Consider the following 18,423-nt stretch of genomic DNA (forward strand, 5'->3'; position numbering starts at 1 on the left):
AAAAAAAAAAAAAAAAAAAAAAAAAAAAAAAAAAAAAAAAAAAAACAAACAAACAAACAAGCTTCAGATAAGGATTCTATGTTTTTTCCTTTTTTCCCCCTCCTTTTGAGTACCATGCGTGAGGTCATGGAGATTTGAACCTCCGACCATGAGGGAAGGAGTACATATCAATTACTATTAAGTTATGTCCATTTTGACATTGAGATCCCATGCTTCAATCTCGTAAATCTCAAGGTCACAATCCTTTATGAAGGAAGAAAAATAACTTTTATCATTAAACGAACTCTTTGGAGGAGAGTTTGATTCTTTTTTGACATACTTTGGAACTTATCATCTTGACGGAGAAGAAAATAGACACTCACTAGAGAGAAAAATTCAACAAACAACAAAAGAATGAAAGAATGAGCTATAAGAGAAGCTCCCAAAGCGGTTGGGACTCCAAACGCAATTGTCCCTCCTCCCAAACCTAAACTCAAACCCCTTGATCAAAGACAAAAGGATCAGGACATCTTTCCTGTGAGCTATGATATATTTTCTTGGAACGCAAAAGAAAAACCTAACTTTGGAAAGATAACCATTACTCAAATCTATGATTCTATTGTCCTTTCAAACATCACTTGGTGTATCAAGTCAAATATTACTTTTAACACTTCTTTAACTTCCATACACACAAATGGAAGAGGTTCTTGTAACTCCTTTAGAGCCCCTTCAGTAATTTCATTCATATCAATAAAAATTTATCTAAAGGGTTAGAAGATAATTACCAGCATGAAGTCATTATCCCTAAAATCAGTTCAAATAACTCATTTGACAAGTGCCCACTGCCCTCAATTGTTTATGGCCAAGCATACAATGGTCTATAAAAACTAAACCCCTACTTCGTTTCCTTTGGTTTCATTGTTTTTCCTTCGTTTTTTTCCCTTGTGCAGAAAAGGATAGATAAAACTATTTGAAAATAACAAAACAATTGCTTATAGGTCTCATAGTGGGTTGACATTTAACCCCTTGATTTTTTATATTTCCATTTTGGAATTATCCCTCCATTTTGTAACGAGAAGAAAAAGAGATTGCCAGTGGTAAGGAATTGCTGTGAAGTCCATTGTAGGAACAGTTAAATCCTTTTAGGACAGGATCAATACAGAAAGAAAGCCCAGCCTCCACCTCAATGTGTGTGACTGGGAAAATTAATTAGGTATTAAATTGATCATTATCCTTGTGAATAAAAAATAAACGAGGATGAACTGCAGCAGAATCCCAATTGATTAAAATCGTTCTACGTTTCACATTGGCTAAACACCCAGAGAGATCATAGGCAAGGACTCGGTAAGCTCGAGAGATTTTCCAAAGTTTTGAGTTCAAGCCTCAAGTGGAAAGTTTAATATACTAAAAAATTTGTCGTCTCCAGGAGTTCTTGGAATGGACAAAGTTTCTTGAGAATTAGTGGATATGGACTATTAACCAAGTTTACCTCGGCTAAGATCAAGGTAAACTGAATGAAAATTCTGTTCACCAGATCGCATCCACATTAAAACCAACTACAAAAAGATGTAATCATCACCTGAAAAGGTCTACCAGTAAACCAATTCACCAGTTAAAAACTCTACACTCACTAGAAAACTCAACGCACGTAGCAAACAAAATCCTAATGAATTCCTGTATGGATGTGCGATCATCATCCCTCAGAAGTCACAGCGCACAGACGATTAGAATCAACCAAGAAAGAGAGACTTGGTACAAAGAACTCAACCAAAGGAAAACTAAAAGCGCTCTCTGCCCCATCTTCCTACCACAAGAAACAGCTACATCTCTTAAATACACGCACCTGGGTTTCAAGGTCGTATGAGAAGCAATATCTCTGGATGAATATTTCTGGGATGGGCCGAAAATTCGAGTGCCACCTTGTTCATTTCCACCTTTAGCCGGTGCCCATGTTGGTCGAGCTGCAGTAGTCATCTCTAGATTTTTTCCTCGTCGCCTCGGGCCTTCAAATGCCAAGAAAATTGAAGAAGTTACACTTCAGATTCAGCATATAAAAACGAAAATTCCCTATAACGTGAAAAGGGTACCCCACACAAACCAGAGAAAACCCTAGCTCAATAAACTTGATTGGAATCGAATTCAAAGAACAAAAAAGTAAACTTGATGCGCTAGAACACATAAATACATGAAGGAACATACAAGATAAACCGCAGAAGTCCCCCTTCTAATTGATTGATGATCGGTCTGCGAATTTGTAAGTCAGAACGAAGAAAAATGGTCGTGGGTGAGGGTGAGGTTACGAATCGGGTCCAATGCTCTTAATCCAAATGCCCAATGTCGGTTCCACGGCCGGTAAACCAAATTTGAATGCTAATATATATATTTATTAAAATAAAAACAATTAAAAATTCACTAAAATATTTTATTTAATATTTAATATAAATATCTAAATGTTAAACACCATAATCCAATTATGTAATTAATATCTTTATCTAATTAACTAAATAACAAGACAAATAATAACATTTTAATAATTATAATTATATTTTATGGTTTTTATATTTTTATGATTTATAGATTACAAAATGTTTTTATGTTTAGGAGTACGATCGAGTTACAAAATAGACTAAATTAATAAAAATACTATTGAACGGTACACTTTGTCTAAAAAATACCTCTAAAGTTTTAATAATATTTTTAGGTTCTAATTTCTCTCCGACATTCTAATAGATTTCTACTCTAGATGTACTTTTGAAACATTTATGAAATGTCAAACGGTTCAGAATTGTTACGAAGAATTAGTTCGTAAAATTTTTGGATTTCTAAATACTTTTAGTAAATTCTCTCAAATTTATTGGATTCATCTAGTTCATCTCCCATATCCCATATTGGTACATGAATCAGATTAGATTAGTGTTACTACATTTATATAAAGGTTTGTCTAATGTCATTTTGCATTTTGTGTTTAATTTTGTAAGTGCAACTTTATAGTGTGAGATACTTATAAACACTTTGTTAAACTACGTTAATCCGTGCATCTTTCTGCTTTTTTTTTTTTGTTTGTCATTGTATGAGTATAGTCAATTCTACTTCCGCTTTCCATATAACACAAATGTAATATTTGCACTTTTATATATATATATATATATATATATATATATAATCTAGATGCTATACTCAAATTAGGAGTGCTCGTTTTTGCTAATCGCAAGCTTCATGAACCAAAAAATGACTCAAAAACCTCTAAGAAATGAACTGTGTCGTACCAAGAAATTAGTGAACGCAACCATTGGTAAATATTTTATAAAAAAAACGCAATATATATGAACAAAAATAGTCTATGGATCGATATGAACGCAACATTTGCAAGTCTGATGTTTGTAATAACATAAATTTGTGAAGAGTGATATGCAAAAAGGTGACAGACACCCTGGCCATCTATTAATTTACCATGCCATCCCCCACAAGCCTTTCTTTACTTACACTCCCCCTTCTGCATACACTCAAATTGTCCCTTCCAAACCAAAGTGTCATCAAATCATCATCATCATAATACATATAACCCTATTGTTTCACACCACACTAAATATACACTTTAACAAATTACAACAAATTTACTACATCTTACTATGTTAATTAAACAATTTTCACTTTCACCCCACCCCTTCTTATTATTATTCCCCCGAGTTTCTTTCCTTTTCTTTTACTCTTTCAATCTCAGTACAACGAATCTAGGTAACTGTAATTTCTTCGTCTATGGTACTCGAGTAGGCTCCCGTATGTTCGATCCCATACTCCAATGAAAAGTGACTCTGTGTCTGGACTAAACGACACACCTGAGATCTCTCCAAAGAAGTCTATTTCTTGCTCTTTCTCGTACCCGCTTTTCACGTCGAACACGTGCACGAAGTCTGCTGGTTCTGCCATTGCCATGTACTGACCATCCGAGGAATAGCGGATGGATCGAATGGCTCCGAGGTTGCCTTTCAGAGCAGCTACTGACTTTGATAAGTTTCTTACATCCCAAATTCTGCAAGTTTTGTCCTGGTTTCCAGTGGCAAAGGTAATGCCATCTGAATGCCATGCCGATGCAAATGAAAAATCCAAGTGTCCACATAGAGGTGCAACCGTCTGCAAAAATAATGTACTTTCAATAAGTCAGCAGATGATTTACCAAAACGACGATCCTGCTGACGCTATTACGAGTACCTTTCCAGTTTGTGAGTCCACCAATAAGCCTTCAGGATTGTCACCAACAATCACAAGAAGTTTACCATCTGGGTTCAAGGCAGCATGCTGAAATATTGGTAATATTGATACCACACAATAATAAATGACCCATTAGACATGAATATGAGACAAAAGTATAAGATTAAGTTACAAATATTTGGAAACCCCATGTACTTAGCAGGCACACGCCTTAACCACTCGGCCAACGCGTCACATTGTTACAAATATTTGCACACATACAAACAAGTTAAAATGAACATTTCAACAACACCAAGGTCTACCATGTATTATCCTACATAATCTGAGTATAGGCACACACTTGATGGTACCCAGAACGTAACTGGTGACCAAGACGGGCCATGCAGGCAACCAAAAATGCAACACATTATCTTTCTACTCACTAAACTTATCGTTACTTTCAGTACCACCGAAAAATGAACGTGATTCCACCGCATTGCCATTAGTTCTTTAAGTAATTGGGAACAAAATATCATATACACATGAGAAACTTAAGATAAGTATTAATCAACCAATTGAAAACGGGAAAACACAAGGGTGTTCCGTTTAGAAGTAGAATTCAGAGACTTACATTAACTGGCCAAGGAAAACAGAAGTGCTTGGAAAGCTGAAATTTCTCCATATCAAAATCTCTGACTCCAGAATCATTATTAGAAGCAGTGAAATGAACTGCACCACTGGAAATTTTGGAATACGTTCAAAATAACGTTCATAGAAGGAAAGCTGTACAAATACCTGCTTAACCAAGAGAGCGTGGAAATATACCTAGCGCTGCTATATATCTCAACAGCATTAGTTATAGCATTATCATCGTAAGTTGTTCTGGAACAAAAACTAACACCTGGGCGGTCAAGATTCTGCAATAAAGCAAGGTAAAAACAAACATTAGCCATAATTATAATTATAATCACATGACTCAATGAAAGACCATCTTTATTTCTTTCTTTTTTCTCTTTTTTTGGATTAAAAGCCAATTTTTATTGGGAATATGAGTACAAGGACAACTAAAAAATAAAATACGCCCAAAAGGAAGCATCCCAATAGGAAAGGACTTGAATCAAGAAAAATAAGACCTAACAATTACAAAAAGAATTTGTCACTGATGCCAAGAGAGAAACATAGAACCTAAAAAGAGACCAAACAAAATAGTATCATTTCCACTCCTCTGAATATTCTATTGTTCCTCTCCTCCAAGAGTCCCACAACAAAGCACACACCCGGGCTTGCCATAAATACCTCCTTTTCCTAAAGCAACAGATGGAGAATGAACTCCTCATTCATTTCACTAAAGACATTGTGACGATCTAGCTGAAAACCAAAACCCTAAAGAAAAGTAACTCCATACAGATAGCACACAGTTGCAGTTCCAAAGTAAACGATTCAAGTCTTCCTCTGCCCACCAAAATAAAATGCAACAAAATAGACCAACCAACGAAGGCATCTTTCTTAAAAGTCTATCAAGAATATTAGCTCATTTTTTGGTATATTACGTAATACGAAATACGTGTTATTTCCTTTATACATTCCATACATTACTCAATCATGCTACGTGAATGCATAACAACGTTCAACACATTCATAGCATGTAATAATATCATAACATCCATAGCATTTCATAACATTGCCAGAAAAACACAATCAAGGCATAACTTGGTCATATCACATAAAATATGGTGCATGAAAAAGTCACAGGGCATGCACCAACATACAACATAAAATAGACTAACTCCAACAGTAAAGTCACTTACCTCGATGGCCTTGGCCGAAGTTACTCACAGTAAACTAACTACTTCCTATAAGAACCACATAATATACTTAGAAACTTTTCATACCGTAAACAAACTAACCCTCATGTTAATTATCAAGGTAAACCCCTAACATAACCTGTTTTTTACTATTAAGAGTCATACTGACCTCAGAAGGCAAAAACAAGGGCAGAAATGGCTTCGGAAGGGCTGAAAACCTAGAAATCGATATATTATGAGTATTCCGAGCCGCCGCCAAGCCGAGGAATCCGATGGAGTCGAGCCGACCGTTTGTACATGTGCGAGCCGAGCCACAATTGTGCACTCATGCAAAGCCGAATCTGGAGCCACGATGTTGGGCCGAACGTGCACGCGACCCGCGTTCTCACCTGGGATGTGGGCTGGAGTGGGGATTAACAACAGGCTGTTGGGTCGCGGGTATACGAGGAGAGCCGACCCAAATCCAACAACTTGTCTTCCTTACCCGAAAAACAACGAAACACTAATGACTTTCTGCCTCGCCGATTCCAACGACACGCCGCAGCCTTCTCCGCTTCCACGCAACATCCTCAACGCTGATTTTCGACGAGCACACAGCGATCCCAACGTCGACAACCTTACTTCCACTCGGTTCTTCCTCCGAAAACTTGTGCGACAACTCCACCCAACTAACGATCCGAAACTCCGAATACCCAAGTTGGTCCACAGCTCTTCACTAAAACAACCACTCAACTTCCCTTCTCGAAAACTCTCGATTTTCTACTCTCTCAAACACACTCAACAAGTTTGGGAGAAAATCGTTCCAAGGGATGCTGAGAGGTTGTGCATAGAGATATAAAAAGTCCAAGAACGTTTCCCATTAAGGCAATAATTGTCTCGCCGGAAATCATGCATATTTTCCGGCAAGAATAAATACTACAATATATTATCATGTCATATTTGGAAATAAAAATCTGGATCATTACATCTAGCTTCCAAATCCAATGACCTTTGGTAAGTGTCAATTAATCAATATTTAAATGATGCATGAGTGGAATCCACTCTTCAATCTCATCATCAGTGAGGTTTCTTCTCAAGTTAAGATTTCAGCCACAATGATATTCATTCCATAAGCCCTGGATAGATTTGTCTTTGTTTAAGGACAGAGAGTATATGTGAGGGTAATGTTCAGCTAGCGTTTCCTCTCACAGACAGTGGTCATGCCAAAATGATGTACTAGCCCCACTCCCCAATTTTTTTGTAATCCTCTTATGAACGAGGTTCAAATCCAACAAAATAGATCTCCAAGGCCCTTTAATATATAATCTGGAAAACGGTTATCAAGGAATATTTGGATACAGTTTTTACTTAACCCCCTCACCAAGAGATCTTTAATTCTCCATGATCGGTAGAACAGGAAAAGCTTTTTTCTCCAACAGTTTGGGCTAATAGACTTAGGCAAGTCCCCCAAATGTTGTTTAACTCTCAAGGTGCTTTTATTATGAGCAAGAAAATTCTCGATGTCCTTATTGATGATGAAGTAATTGAAGATTTCCGGGCTTATAAGCTCAAAGATTGAAGAGCCTATTATTAGGTAATAGTATGGAAAGCTTATGATCATGCAGATTGAGACTTGTTGGATAAGGTATTGTGGAGGAAAGGAATTGGGTTTGGCGAAGATTTTGAGTCTAGAATTGCCTTTAGTCGATCAATTATTTCTATATAGTCAATGGTAAACCCAAGGGTAGGTCCAAGCGTTTAGGGATTTAAGATAGGGCAATCCAGGTTCAACGGGTAGGAATCATTGAGAAATTTCATGTAGGGAGGGAAGAAATCCATCTGATACAATGCTTTAACCAATTGATGTTTGGTTAGGTGAGCTAAATTTAATAATATTTTTAGTTGTGTTTGAGCTCATACACAAACTCAAAATTAACAGAGCAAGGATTTGACGGTTGGCATCAATTGCAACTTGTCTAAATTGGTTAGATGAGTGTGAGTTGGGTATGAAGCTGCCACTTAGGCATACTCATGGGAGTTACCCCCTCCTATTTGTCATTTGGAATCCCAAGGGCATTAAATTTTAAAAAATCCTATAGAGGAGAAAAAAAGCATTATACTTTAAGGTGGTAAGGTTACCTCTTATTCAGTTTGTGTAATAAGAGATCCCTATATATTTCTTGTTCGAGTTTAAGATCCCCTCATCTATTAGATCGAATTTTGATTCAAGGGAATGGAAAGGAAGCCAAGGGTTCTCAATTAGTTAAATGGGATTCAAGACCAGTTGAATAAGATCAGTTGAGTAGAGTTAAGTTGAGAGTTTGTATTGAGACCCTTTGAGCTAAACGATTATGGCCTTTTCTTTAGTCAAGGGATGGATTGTTAGACAAGGGAGTCCTTCCTCTATCTACTCTTCCTTCATCTTTATTTCCAATCTTTATTTCCAATCTTTATTGATACTTTCTCCTACAAATCACTGTTCTCCGCCTTCCAAGGATTTTGTTTCTCACTATTTTGGTTTGGCCACTTGCTTTCAATAGGTAAGTCTCTGAGGTCACTTCTTCAAACTCTTTATTATTGGCGCTTTTTTTTCACCTTGGATCAAAGATAACCATTAGAAGAAGAAGAGGAGGACAGAGGCAGATTTCTAATGTCCCAAGACTTTATTCTTTTCAGCAAGCAAGAAGGACAAAATGCAATTTTTTTTCAATTTATTTTTTCTTTTCCCCTCTTGTGCGGTTCACCCCCTCCAAAGTCTTCTTTGATCTCTTCATTGTGGAAGATTAGAGTTCCAAAGAACGTTAGCTTCTGTCTAACAAAATTCCAACGAATGTTTATTCCTGTCTAACAATTGGAGGACTAACACTATTAATTTCATGCAGAGGACTTCCATTTCCTCCTACATGCTAATAGGCCCGCAATGATGTGCTTTGTGTAAATGTGCTTTACAGAATTTGGACCACGTGGTCTAGAGGGGGACACTTTTATCAACTTCCAGTGTTCTCTTGGCACATAATAGTTCTGGTCACACAGAAGTAGTAGTAGAACATCTGACTCGAGAAAGATGAGGATTGTAAGGAGATGTTTTGAGAGGAGGTTCAAAATACAGTTAGGTTCAAGTTCTATGCCTCTCTCAATATGTTCGTGACCAAAGACTTTAACACTTAACTTTTGTTCATATCCTTAACATCTAGAACCCCTTTGCTCAAAGTTTTTTTTTTTTCTTTAGCTTTTGCTTTTGTTTGTTTCAGCTCCCTGTTTCTTTGGTTGTTTGCTTTGATAAATGAAAATGTTGCCTCTCAGGAAGCGGAACAGAACATCCAATATAAAATCAAAAAAGAAAATCAGATATCTATATCTAGCCCCACATTTTTGCTGACTATAAAATTGGAGGGGAAACATAAAGGCCTATTTGATAGGCAATCAGGAATATGTTTTATGTTCTCAAATGCACCAAGTCAAATAGATTCAGTGAATACTCGTTTGGAAGATTTGTTTTTTAAAACTAATTTTGGATTATGTGATCCAAATAGTAGAAATCCTAAAAATGACATTTTTAAAGTTTTTGTTGTATCCAAATTTTGAATTTGAATAATATAATATATTTTAAATTAATACAGATTTTGTTGTATTCAGATTTTGAATTTGATAAACATAAATACACTTCATTTTTGCTAAATTAGAATATGTATAAAATAATATTTTAAATTATATAATACTGTAAAATAATAGCCATACAAAATTTATAAAATAGAATATGATCATAAATTAATTAATAATAGTTGATATTGAACATAAAATTTAATTGGTAACTACAACTATTTTTATAGTTTATAAATATATTATCAAAAGCATATTAAACAACTATTTAAACTGGGATCCCGTTTCCAAATCGGCTCCCAATCACTTGTTCAAAAACATTAAAAGCATGAAAAGCTATTCATGGAACCTCTTATTTTCAAATTCCTGTTTTCAAATCACTAACCAATGCACTGTAAACCACCCCTTCATTCTTTCTAATACACGAGGTGCTAAAACTTCTTGTGTAAGCTTTGGGATGACTTAGCTACAATCCAATGGAAATTTCTTTCTAAAATCGTTCTCTGGGTTATTTGGATACAGAGGAGCAACAAGATTCTTCAGGATGGGCATTAAGTTTTTTGGCAACATTTTTCTAACAACGCTCATTAACAGCCCCAAGTTAAAGTGCTTTACTTGGGCTTTGTACACCTAATTTTTCTCATCAACCCTTCACGAGGCTAGGAAGATGCCTTACGTCCCACCCCTCTTTTTGTATCTTCCGATATTGATAGCAATGAAATATGCTTTTCTTGTCAAGAATAAAAGAAGATGAATAACTTACCTTGCAAATAAGCTCTCCCTGAAATCCCCCAGCAACAAGTAGATTATCTTTCACTGCAAGTGTACTGACTTGTGTCTGTGTAAATCCCTCTAATAAGCTCCCAGGGTGCTTCTGTATTACATCAGACTCAAAAGGTTAAACTTTAAAGCAACACAAGTGAGTATCAATAATATGGAAAGCTAATCATGCAGTCAATACACTAACCTCTGTAGGTGCCACATGGCCCGAAACATTGAGTACTTCAGACTTGGTGCACGATAATGATGACCAATGAATTACAGAAAAATGTGATAGAAGGTATGCATCATGCTTTGATGTCGCCCATACTAAGTTCCTCAACTATTATCCAACAACAAAAAGTTTGATTCAGCCACATGCATCAAATTCAAATAAACATTACAACATATGGCATACAAATGAAGGATATTACGCCATGGCATGCACCAAGAATTATTCCATATAAAGATTTCTGCACTTGTGATCAATTCTCCTTTTCGGGACAAAGGGAGAGTTTGTGGCATGCTTGTTGTTTCGGTATAATGTGGGAGTGTGATTCAGAGAGAAATAGTAGAACTTTTAGAGGGGTGGAGCGATCACAGGAGGTGTGGGAGGTAGTGAGATTTAACACATTTTTATGGTCCGTTAATCGGATTTTTTTTCATTATTAACTTGGTTGTATTCTTTTGAATTGGAGTCATTTCCTCTAATTCAGGATTCCTTTTGTATGCTTTTTTTTTCGGGTATGTACTTGTATATTCTATCATTTCTCTCAATCAAAGCTCGATTTCTTGTACCAAAAATATATATTTCATGCTATGACATCCAAGAGAACACTGCAATCACAAATGTCATACATAAATCTTGGTGACAACAGTGAAATCCTCCTCTACAGGAGGCTATAAATTAGTCACAATAAGAACACTAAAGAATAATAAAAAAAAAACAAATATGTTCCCAAGCAAAACAGAAGAAAACTCCCAACCTAAACAAGTTATGAAAAGGTCTTCCAATTGGCACAAAGAAAGGATAAGTTTAAAATATTGAAAGGCGCACAAAATTTACACCAACAGAAACTAATAAGAATCAAGTAGATTTCACAGAATACTTGATTAAGTATACCTGAAAATGAAGAATGGTCGATTTCACAGATCTTGAATTTCGATAAAAGTCATAGTATGAATGTGCTTTCCCCGTAACCTTGCAATCCTATTCACATCATATTGTAGAAGTCACAAATAAGATATTGGAATTACCAGTGTAAAATATAGCTCACAACTTGGGGGGAGGAGGGCATAGATTGCAGAGATCATTTACCTTCTCTGACCCTTCTCCTGAATTTGGGATATTTTCATAGTTCTTGTACTGTTCAAGCCTAGTTTTCCTGTACTTCTCTCTAGTAATGCTAAGCCTCTCCCAAGGAATCCCTTGAATGTCTATTCCTCTTCTCGCTTGAGCTGCAGTGGTATCAACTATTCTACTACTCTGTATATAATGTCATTCAGGAATTCAAATATTCAATAAGGCCAACATTAAGAATTGGTACAAACTAGACAATAGAGTAACTTTGACATATAATGCATTAATGCAAAAATTTGACGATCACATAGAGATCACTATGAGTAAATCTAAGTCCAATAATTTATCAATGTATCACATACCGAGTGGAATTCATCAGCATCAGAATCTGAGCCTTCCACTTCTCTATCATGATACTCATCATCCATATCATCATCTATGTCTTCCATTTCGTACTCATCAGCCATGTAATCAGTATCATCCCCATGATAACTGGACATATTGGGTACAAAAGTTTACACCCGCACCTACAAAAGTTCAAGTAATTACTTCAACATCAACTAAAAAGGAGAAGGGCGGGGGGTCTTCTGAACTCCACATACAACAAAAGAGAATCAAGAACATTAAGTTCAATCATCTTCATTTATTACAATCAAAGATCTCTAAAACTCTCCCTAAAATGAAAAGGCAATCACTATGCATAAAGGTATCATTCATATTAGGCCCTCTAAATGTAAGTTTAGATTAAATGTACAATGAGATCATCCAACATGTAACTGCCTCCAAGTTCCATGATAGAAATTACTCAATTCTCGTGCAGCAGAATGGAATAGTTCAAGACATCAAATCTGTATCAAAAAGGTCAAGATTTCTTAGTTGTAAAAGCCAAACACTTGAATACTCCCCACATTCAAGATGACAGGGTGTTTATATCTGCAAACTTTTTGTCAATTTCCAACTCTTTCCTCAGTAACAACCATTACAGGGGTTGAAAGGCATGTGGGTGAGTGTTTGAATTTATCCTTCAACCCCATCTATTACATTTCATTTCTTACTTCTGAACCCAATTCGATGAGCTTAACTTTCTCTACTAATTTAATGGGAAAAATGAAAACTCTCTTGGAAATCTCCAAAAAGGAGGAACTTTTATTATCTATTGTCTTTGGTTTTAGAACTATTGCAAAATATATATTCTATTTTCGTTTTTTTTTTTTTTTTCATTCCCAATTAGAAGTAATGAGTATGTACATCAACTTGATCACAATTCAACCAATTAACGTTGATCCCCAATTAAAAAGTCAAAAAGTTTAAATTTTCACCAATGTTTTAAAATGTTAAAGAACCATGAGTATTTTCCTCTTGAAGAAGCAAGGCATAAGCCTCAAATTTAACTTAACACATTTAACAAATCGTAAAAATTGGTATGACCAAGTATTACTAAACTAGTCATATAAAAGAATAAAAAGGCCCACTCCATTTAGTTATCACTTAAACAAAATATTCTAAGAGGATATCACTAACCTCACTACTATTATCATTTATAGGATTGACTTATACCATAAAGTTTTGTCTTCAATACCTTTAAAGTCACAACAGAGAAAGTAGTAATAGTTCAAGTTTTGAAGAATGAGGCAAAATAATGCTATTCTTCTAATCATTACAAAGGCATAAGCCTCTTCTATGAGAGGCGAAACTCTCAAAGCTAAGCGTTAGAGTTTTTCCTCAAAGGCAAGCCTCAAATCATGAACCTCAATAGCCTAAAAAATCTTCACCCCATGTAGTTGAACTTAAAAAAGGCAGGAAAAAGTAATGAGTGTACATAGTAAACTTGGCACAACATGAAACAAGTAAAATAATTCTTTTTTGTTCCAAAAACTATCCTGTCAAATGTGTGCTTAACATCAAATTCTATTTTTGTCTTGTAAAAAGGTTTCTAAACATGAATTCAAGACAAAATATATATATATATATATATATATATATACTATCAAGAACTGGTCTCTACTTGCTAGAAATAAAAAAAGATGATGGAGTTAGTTGACCACTGACGTGTATGCCTAAGACATATTAATTGACAAGTTAGAAAACAAGGGCATACAAAAGAAAACCCCAAAAAAGGGAGAAACCCTACCGAAAGGGACTCCAATCAAGCAAAATAAGACCTAACAAATAATTACAAAAGAAATAAGGCATCAACGCTTAGAGAGAAACATTAAATCTCACAAGGAACCAAACATCAAAAGCATCCGTCTAAACCCTCTAAAGATTCTACCATTTCTGTCCCTCCAAACACTCCCACGATAAAGCTCAAACTCTGGTTTGCCATAAAAAAATTATCCTTTCCCTAAAACGACCGACGGAGGAGAAGCTCCTGAATCATATCACTAAAAGCTATGTCTCAAGTAAGTTGAGGGTTAAACACACCAAGGAAGTAATTCCAAACCAACTGAGCATAATCACAACTCCAGAATAAATGATTTAGATCTTCCTCCACTCTCTGACAAAGGATACAACAAAAAAGCCCGAGGATTAGAGAGCCAATGAAAGCAAAAAAAAAAACTGAATAATAGAGTAGAGAACATTTGAACATAGGTTGGAATGAGTTCCTTGTTAGAGGATGCTACCCCTTAATATAGGGCTTTTAGTTGAAAGTCTTGTCACACATTTTGTATGTCTGCCCCAAATTCAAGGTACCAAAACGTACTCCACATTAGTGGATGGGGAAAACAAGATCAAAATCGAGTAATAATCCCTAGAAGAGTGAGCCATACCCTCTAATGAGGGTGTATTCAATATATGGTTAAGGTGGAAGCTTGTCCGGGAGTTGGCTAAGTAAATTCTACGCTAAGCTGATAAATACAACTTTCCCTCCAAAAATTGACAATTTAAGACCGAATTAGGCGAATTTCCTTTATTGAGCATTGCAGGTTAGATTGGCCATGCATACCCCAAACTAGTAAATTCATTTACAAAGTCAAAATTCAGCCAGTCCATACGCAATTAAGCGAGTTTTAACGGAGGTTTGGGGACTAGGATGTGGATTGGCTACATTCATGAGGCGTCATTGAGTTTTTTACCTTCAAATTGAGAAAACGTATGGAACCTAAAGCAAGATAGCAATACATGCTATCTTCGTCCTTCGACCATTGTGGAGAAATGGAAGAAGATACTTCAGATTCAGCATATAAGAATGAAATATGCCTAAAAATGTGAAAAAGGGCACCCACAAACACCGTAGAAAACCCTAGCTCGACAAACTTGATTGGAACCGAATTCAATGAAGAAACAGAGAAGCTTGATGTGCTTGAATGCAGAAAATGGAAGAAGGAATAGTAAGAGATTTACCTCAGAAGTCCCGGTTCTAATTGATTGACGATCTGTCTGCGAAATTGGGAGTCAGAAGGAAGGAAGAAACGTCGTGGGTGAGATTGTTTGTTCTTAGACTATCTTACGAATCGGGTCCCACACTCTAAATCCAAATGCCCAATGTCGGCTCGGGCGGTGAACCGGCGGTCAATATTACGACAACTTTCAATAGTAATTTTTTTTTTTTTTTTCCTTTTTCTCTAAGCGAAAATTAAAAAATGGGTTATAGTTTCATGCCTCATCTTTACCCGATATATAAAAGTAACACACGGCTTGAGTATTTTATGAAATATTGTTCGAGTTCGAGAGATGCAAACATATGCAACATAGTGAGAAATATCATTTAAAAACAACACGGCATTCTCTTAGGCAAGGTTGGATGTGTAGTACTTCTCTACATACAACCCACTCGTGCAAGCATTGGGCTCACAACCCCCTGGGCCTAGCTTATCGGGCTAGCACTCGCTACACTATGGAGAGATAGGGCCCACATAACATCATGACAAATATGAATGTCATAAGTCGTAAGTCGTAAGGTATGCATTCGTACTCATCATAACAGGGAAATATCTCGATGGATATGACACACAAAAATGCATGAGGTCAACATCGCTTAAAATCATGATATAAACTAATTATGCAAGTCAAATCTTCATTCATCTATAACATAGTATAATGAGCGTGAATTATGCATACATTGTTTCTGTCGAGTCTTTCGTACATAGCATATCTTATGTGGCACGGTCTGTAAAGGTTTATGCAACATAGATATCATCATCATAACATATTGCAACAGCATGACATGTTTATGCATAAAAAATTATCAAAATCATAACACAACATGACATAGGTTTATAATCATAGATTATCATCATCATGACATTGCAACAACATAGCTTAACACAACATAACATGACGTGACATGACATAACATAGTACAACATAGCATGACATGACATAACATAGTACAATTTAGCCGAACAAGGCATAATATAGTATGACATAACAATCATAGTTATGACACGTGCAAGGGTTACCAGACACGCGTCATCATACATAATATAATTCATCCAACCAAGCCAACAGTAGGGTCACTTACACACATTTATGGATCAATGCACAACACTAAATGATTCTTCAAAATGCAGTAGCCCAATCAAATTCTTGCATATTAAGCCATCTCTACCTTGATGTCGTCTATCATTGGCCTGAAATCTTCGGTCAACTCATTAAAAAAGTTTCAACATAGTCTTATGTGAAATGCCTAGCTCTTCGACATGCTCTTCTATGTGTGCGACAAAACTTTCAGAGCTACCTTCCCGTTCTAAGCTACTCAGTTGTGTAACTCTCTCTTTTAGAGAGTCAACCTTATATCAAGCTTTTAATGGGCAACCCATCCCATCGGACACTCATGGCGTTAGTTCCACCGACTTTCCCATCCAATTTAACTAGTTAGTTTCCCAAGGAACAAGTAATATCGAGAATTTCCTTCTCGAACATCATATCTTCTTCCATCTCAATTAGTTGGTCAACTTGTGACTTGACCAGCTATTTATTGTTAACATTGTTTCGATCTCAACTAGCAAGAAGCTAACTTAGCTCTGATATCACTTGTCACAATTGTACTCTTTTGGTAGCGAGACAACGATTGTGTGACACTTTATTCTAACTCAATGAACTAGTCACTCATGTAAAAATCGAACTTAGCAGACAATTTGGACGTATGGTTGAGTCTCGTTACACGTTTCGAGATAAAATGTTGTTATAAGTAAGGAAATGAGTTGAAAACAGTTTGAAAGAAATCATTGTAGATGTCAATTGCAATGAAAACATGTGAGCAAGAGAGATTATAATACTTTTTCGGTGGGAGGTTTAATGACTACCTAGTCCCCTCCATAGTATATTTTTAGGCATTTCATGTCAGACAGGAGTAAACACGATTTTGTCGAAATGTCATACACAAAAAAATAATAGAACATGGGCATGCGGCTATAGGCAGCACGTCCTGAACAAGCATGATCGTGGTGCAACATACCCCAAATAGACATACTAAAAGGGTACTCATAGAACAAGTGATCATGAGACTCATCCATATTGTTACAAAAACCTACTAAAGGGGTACTCATGGGAGCTCGAGGCTCAGGTGTCACCATTCACTCGACTACTAAGCTTGTTAAGTTTTCTTAGTCCTCCTTGTCGTTGAGGTTTACTAGGTTATTAAGGCATTTAGGAAGTTTGAATTTCATCTTGTATTTTCAGGACGATCGAGACTAACTCATTAGGCTAATCCAATTTTTAGGAGCACTAAGGTTTAGGCCTTTGATTATCGCTCCCGGTCTATGGTACTAGGTCAATTGAAAATGTACTAACCTTAATCAATGTGAACGAAACGACTCTAGCTCTAGCTCCCTAATCTTAATTTGGTTCACTCATGCATACTTTGTTAGAGAGATAATCCTACCGATCACCTAAAATACAGAAATCATATATGTACGAGGGTCATGCATAGTGATTGCTCTCATAATCGTTTTGTAATTTCCATTAACAAAGAATAATTATTTTAACCCTTCAATTACCTTCAAGACTAGAATTAAAGTATTAAAGAGGATTATCTTGCTCTATTTCTTTCGAATAAGAGAAACAACTATGTATAAAAACATGTAGATTACTAATAACAACTCTTATGTTTTAACTACATAAAAATCTCTTGCCTCGTCTCCTATGAGACTAGGTATTGCATTCATGGTGACAGAAATCTCGCACGGACCACCGCGCTCATGTGTCCTTAGGTTTTTTCTATCGCAACTTCTCAAAAGACCAAGGGAGAGATTGCATCGGTTTAGCTCTCCATACACACTGATTTTCACAGAGAAATCAACATCTTAGTCATACAAAATCAATAGAATAAGAAAAGAGAGTAAGGGACTAAGAGTTATCAAGTTTTATGCTCTCCTTCAATGGAAGTTTCTCTTCCTTGAGCTCTCTCGTCCAAACCACTAATGGTCATTGAGGAGTGATTGTTAAAAATGGTTTTTATGGGTAGATTACACGCTGTGTTTTGGGTAATCAACCACTAGGATCCCTCGATTTTGATCGATGAACTATATGATGGTTTGCATATATGATCCCAATAGGGGAGTGCTTTATTGAGTTTTATTAATACTCACCCTATTTACATGAGTGTCAGAATTCACGATGGGATTGTGCCTAGAAAAGCGACCGAGGACTATGACTTCTTTAAGTGGAGGAGAATGTGACAACGATACTATGAAGAGAGTAGATTGTGACTCTCACGTGCAGACAAGACAAGGTGGTGACATGGTAGTGGCACCTAATCCGCTACACAAGGGTCGAGACAAAGCGAGTGTCATGATGCGACCGAGGAGGATGGTGCATCATCTAACACTCCATAGAGATGTGCATGAAAGTTAAGCCGAGACATAGACA

The 18,423-nt window shown here is 36.2% G+C and overlaps 2 protein-coding genes across 5 annotated transcripts in view; both read right to left on the minus strand.

The window, feature by feature from the left end:
- LOC111438734 (protein CWC15 homolog) overlaps positions 1-14,976 on the minus strand; it is an 18,357-nt gene extending 3,381 nt beyond the window's left edge. Inside the window, exons 1-2 of one of the 4 annotated variants that reach the window (XM_023076587.1) lie at positions 14,956-14,976; positions 1,823-1,982 (exon numbers count right to left, since the gene is read on the minus strand). In XM_023076587.1, the coding sequence (XP_022932355.1) occupies positions 1,823-1,953 (131 nt within the window). In that variant the 5' untranslated portion in view covers positions 1,954-1,982; positions 14,956-14,976. Of the gene's footprint in view, positions 1-1,822; positions 1,983-2,077; positions 2,097-2,178; positions 2,341-14,955 lie in introns of those variants that run through there. The other 3 variants (XM_023076585.1, XM_023076586.1, XM_023076588.1) reach the window with 3 other exon arrangements.
- Positions 3,389-15,070, minus strand: LOC111438733 (uncharacterized WD repeat-containing protein C2A9.03-like). The gene is made up of 10 exons (XM_023076584.1): positions 14,956-15,070; positions 11,973-12,137; positions 11,629-11,796; positions 11,434-11,520; positions 10,519-10,653; positions 10,315-10,425; positions 4,993-5,084; positions 4,799-4,904; positions 4,189-4,275; positions 3,389-4,110 (listed from the first exon to the last, which is right to left on the minus strand). Exons 2-10 carry the CDS (start codon positions 12,108-12,110, stop codon positions 3,697-3,699), a joined length of 1,338 nt encoding a protein of 445 aa, XP_022932352.1. The 5' UTR covers positions 12,111-12,137; positions 14,956-15,070; the 3' UTR covers positions 3,389-3,696.
- Between the last annotated feature and the right edge of the window lie 3,353 nt (positions 15,071-18,423).

Source organism: Cucurbita moschata, unplaced genomic scaffold (genome assembly GCF_002738365.1).
Source record: "Cucurbita moschata cultivar Rifu unplaced genomic scaffold, Cmos_1.0 Cmo_Scf00082, whole genome shotgun sequence".
NCBI classification, from domain to species: Eukaryota; Viridiplantae; Streptophyta; class Magnoliopsida; order Cucurbitales; family Cucurbitaceae; genus Cucurbita; species Cucurbita moschata.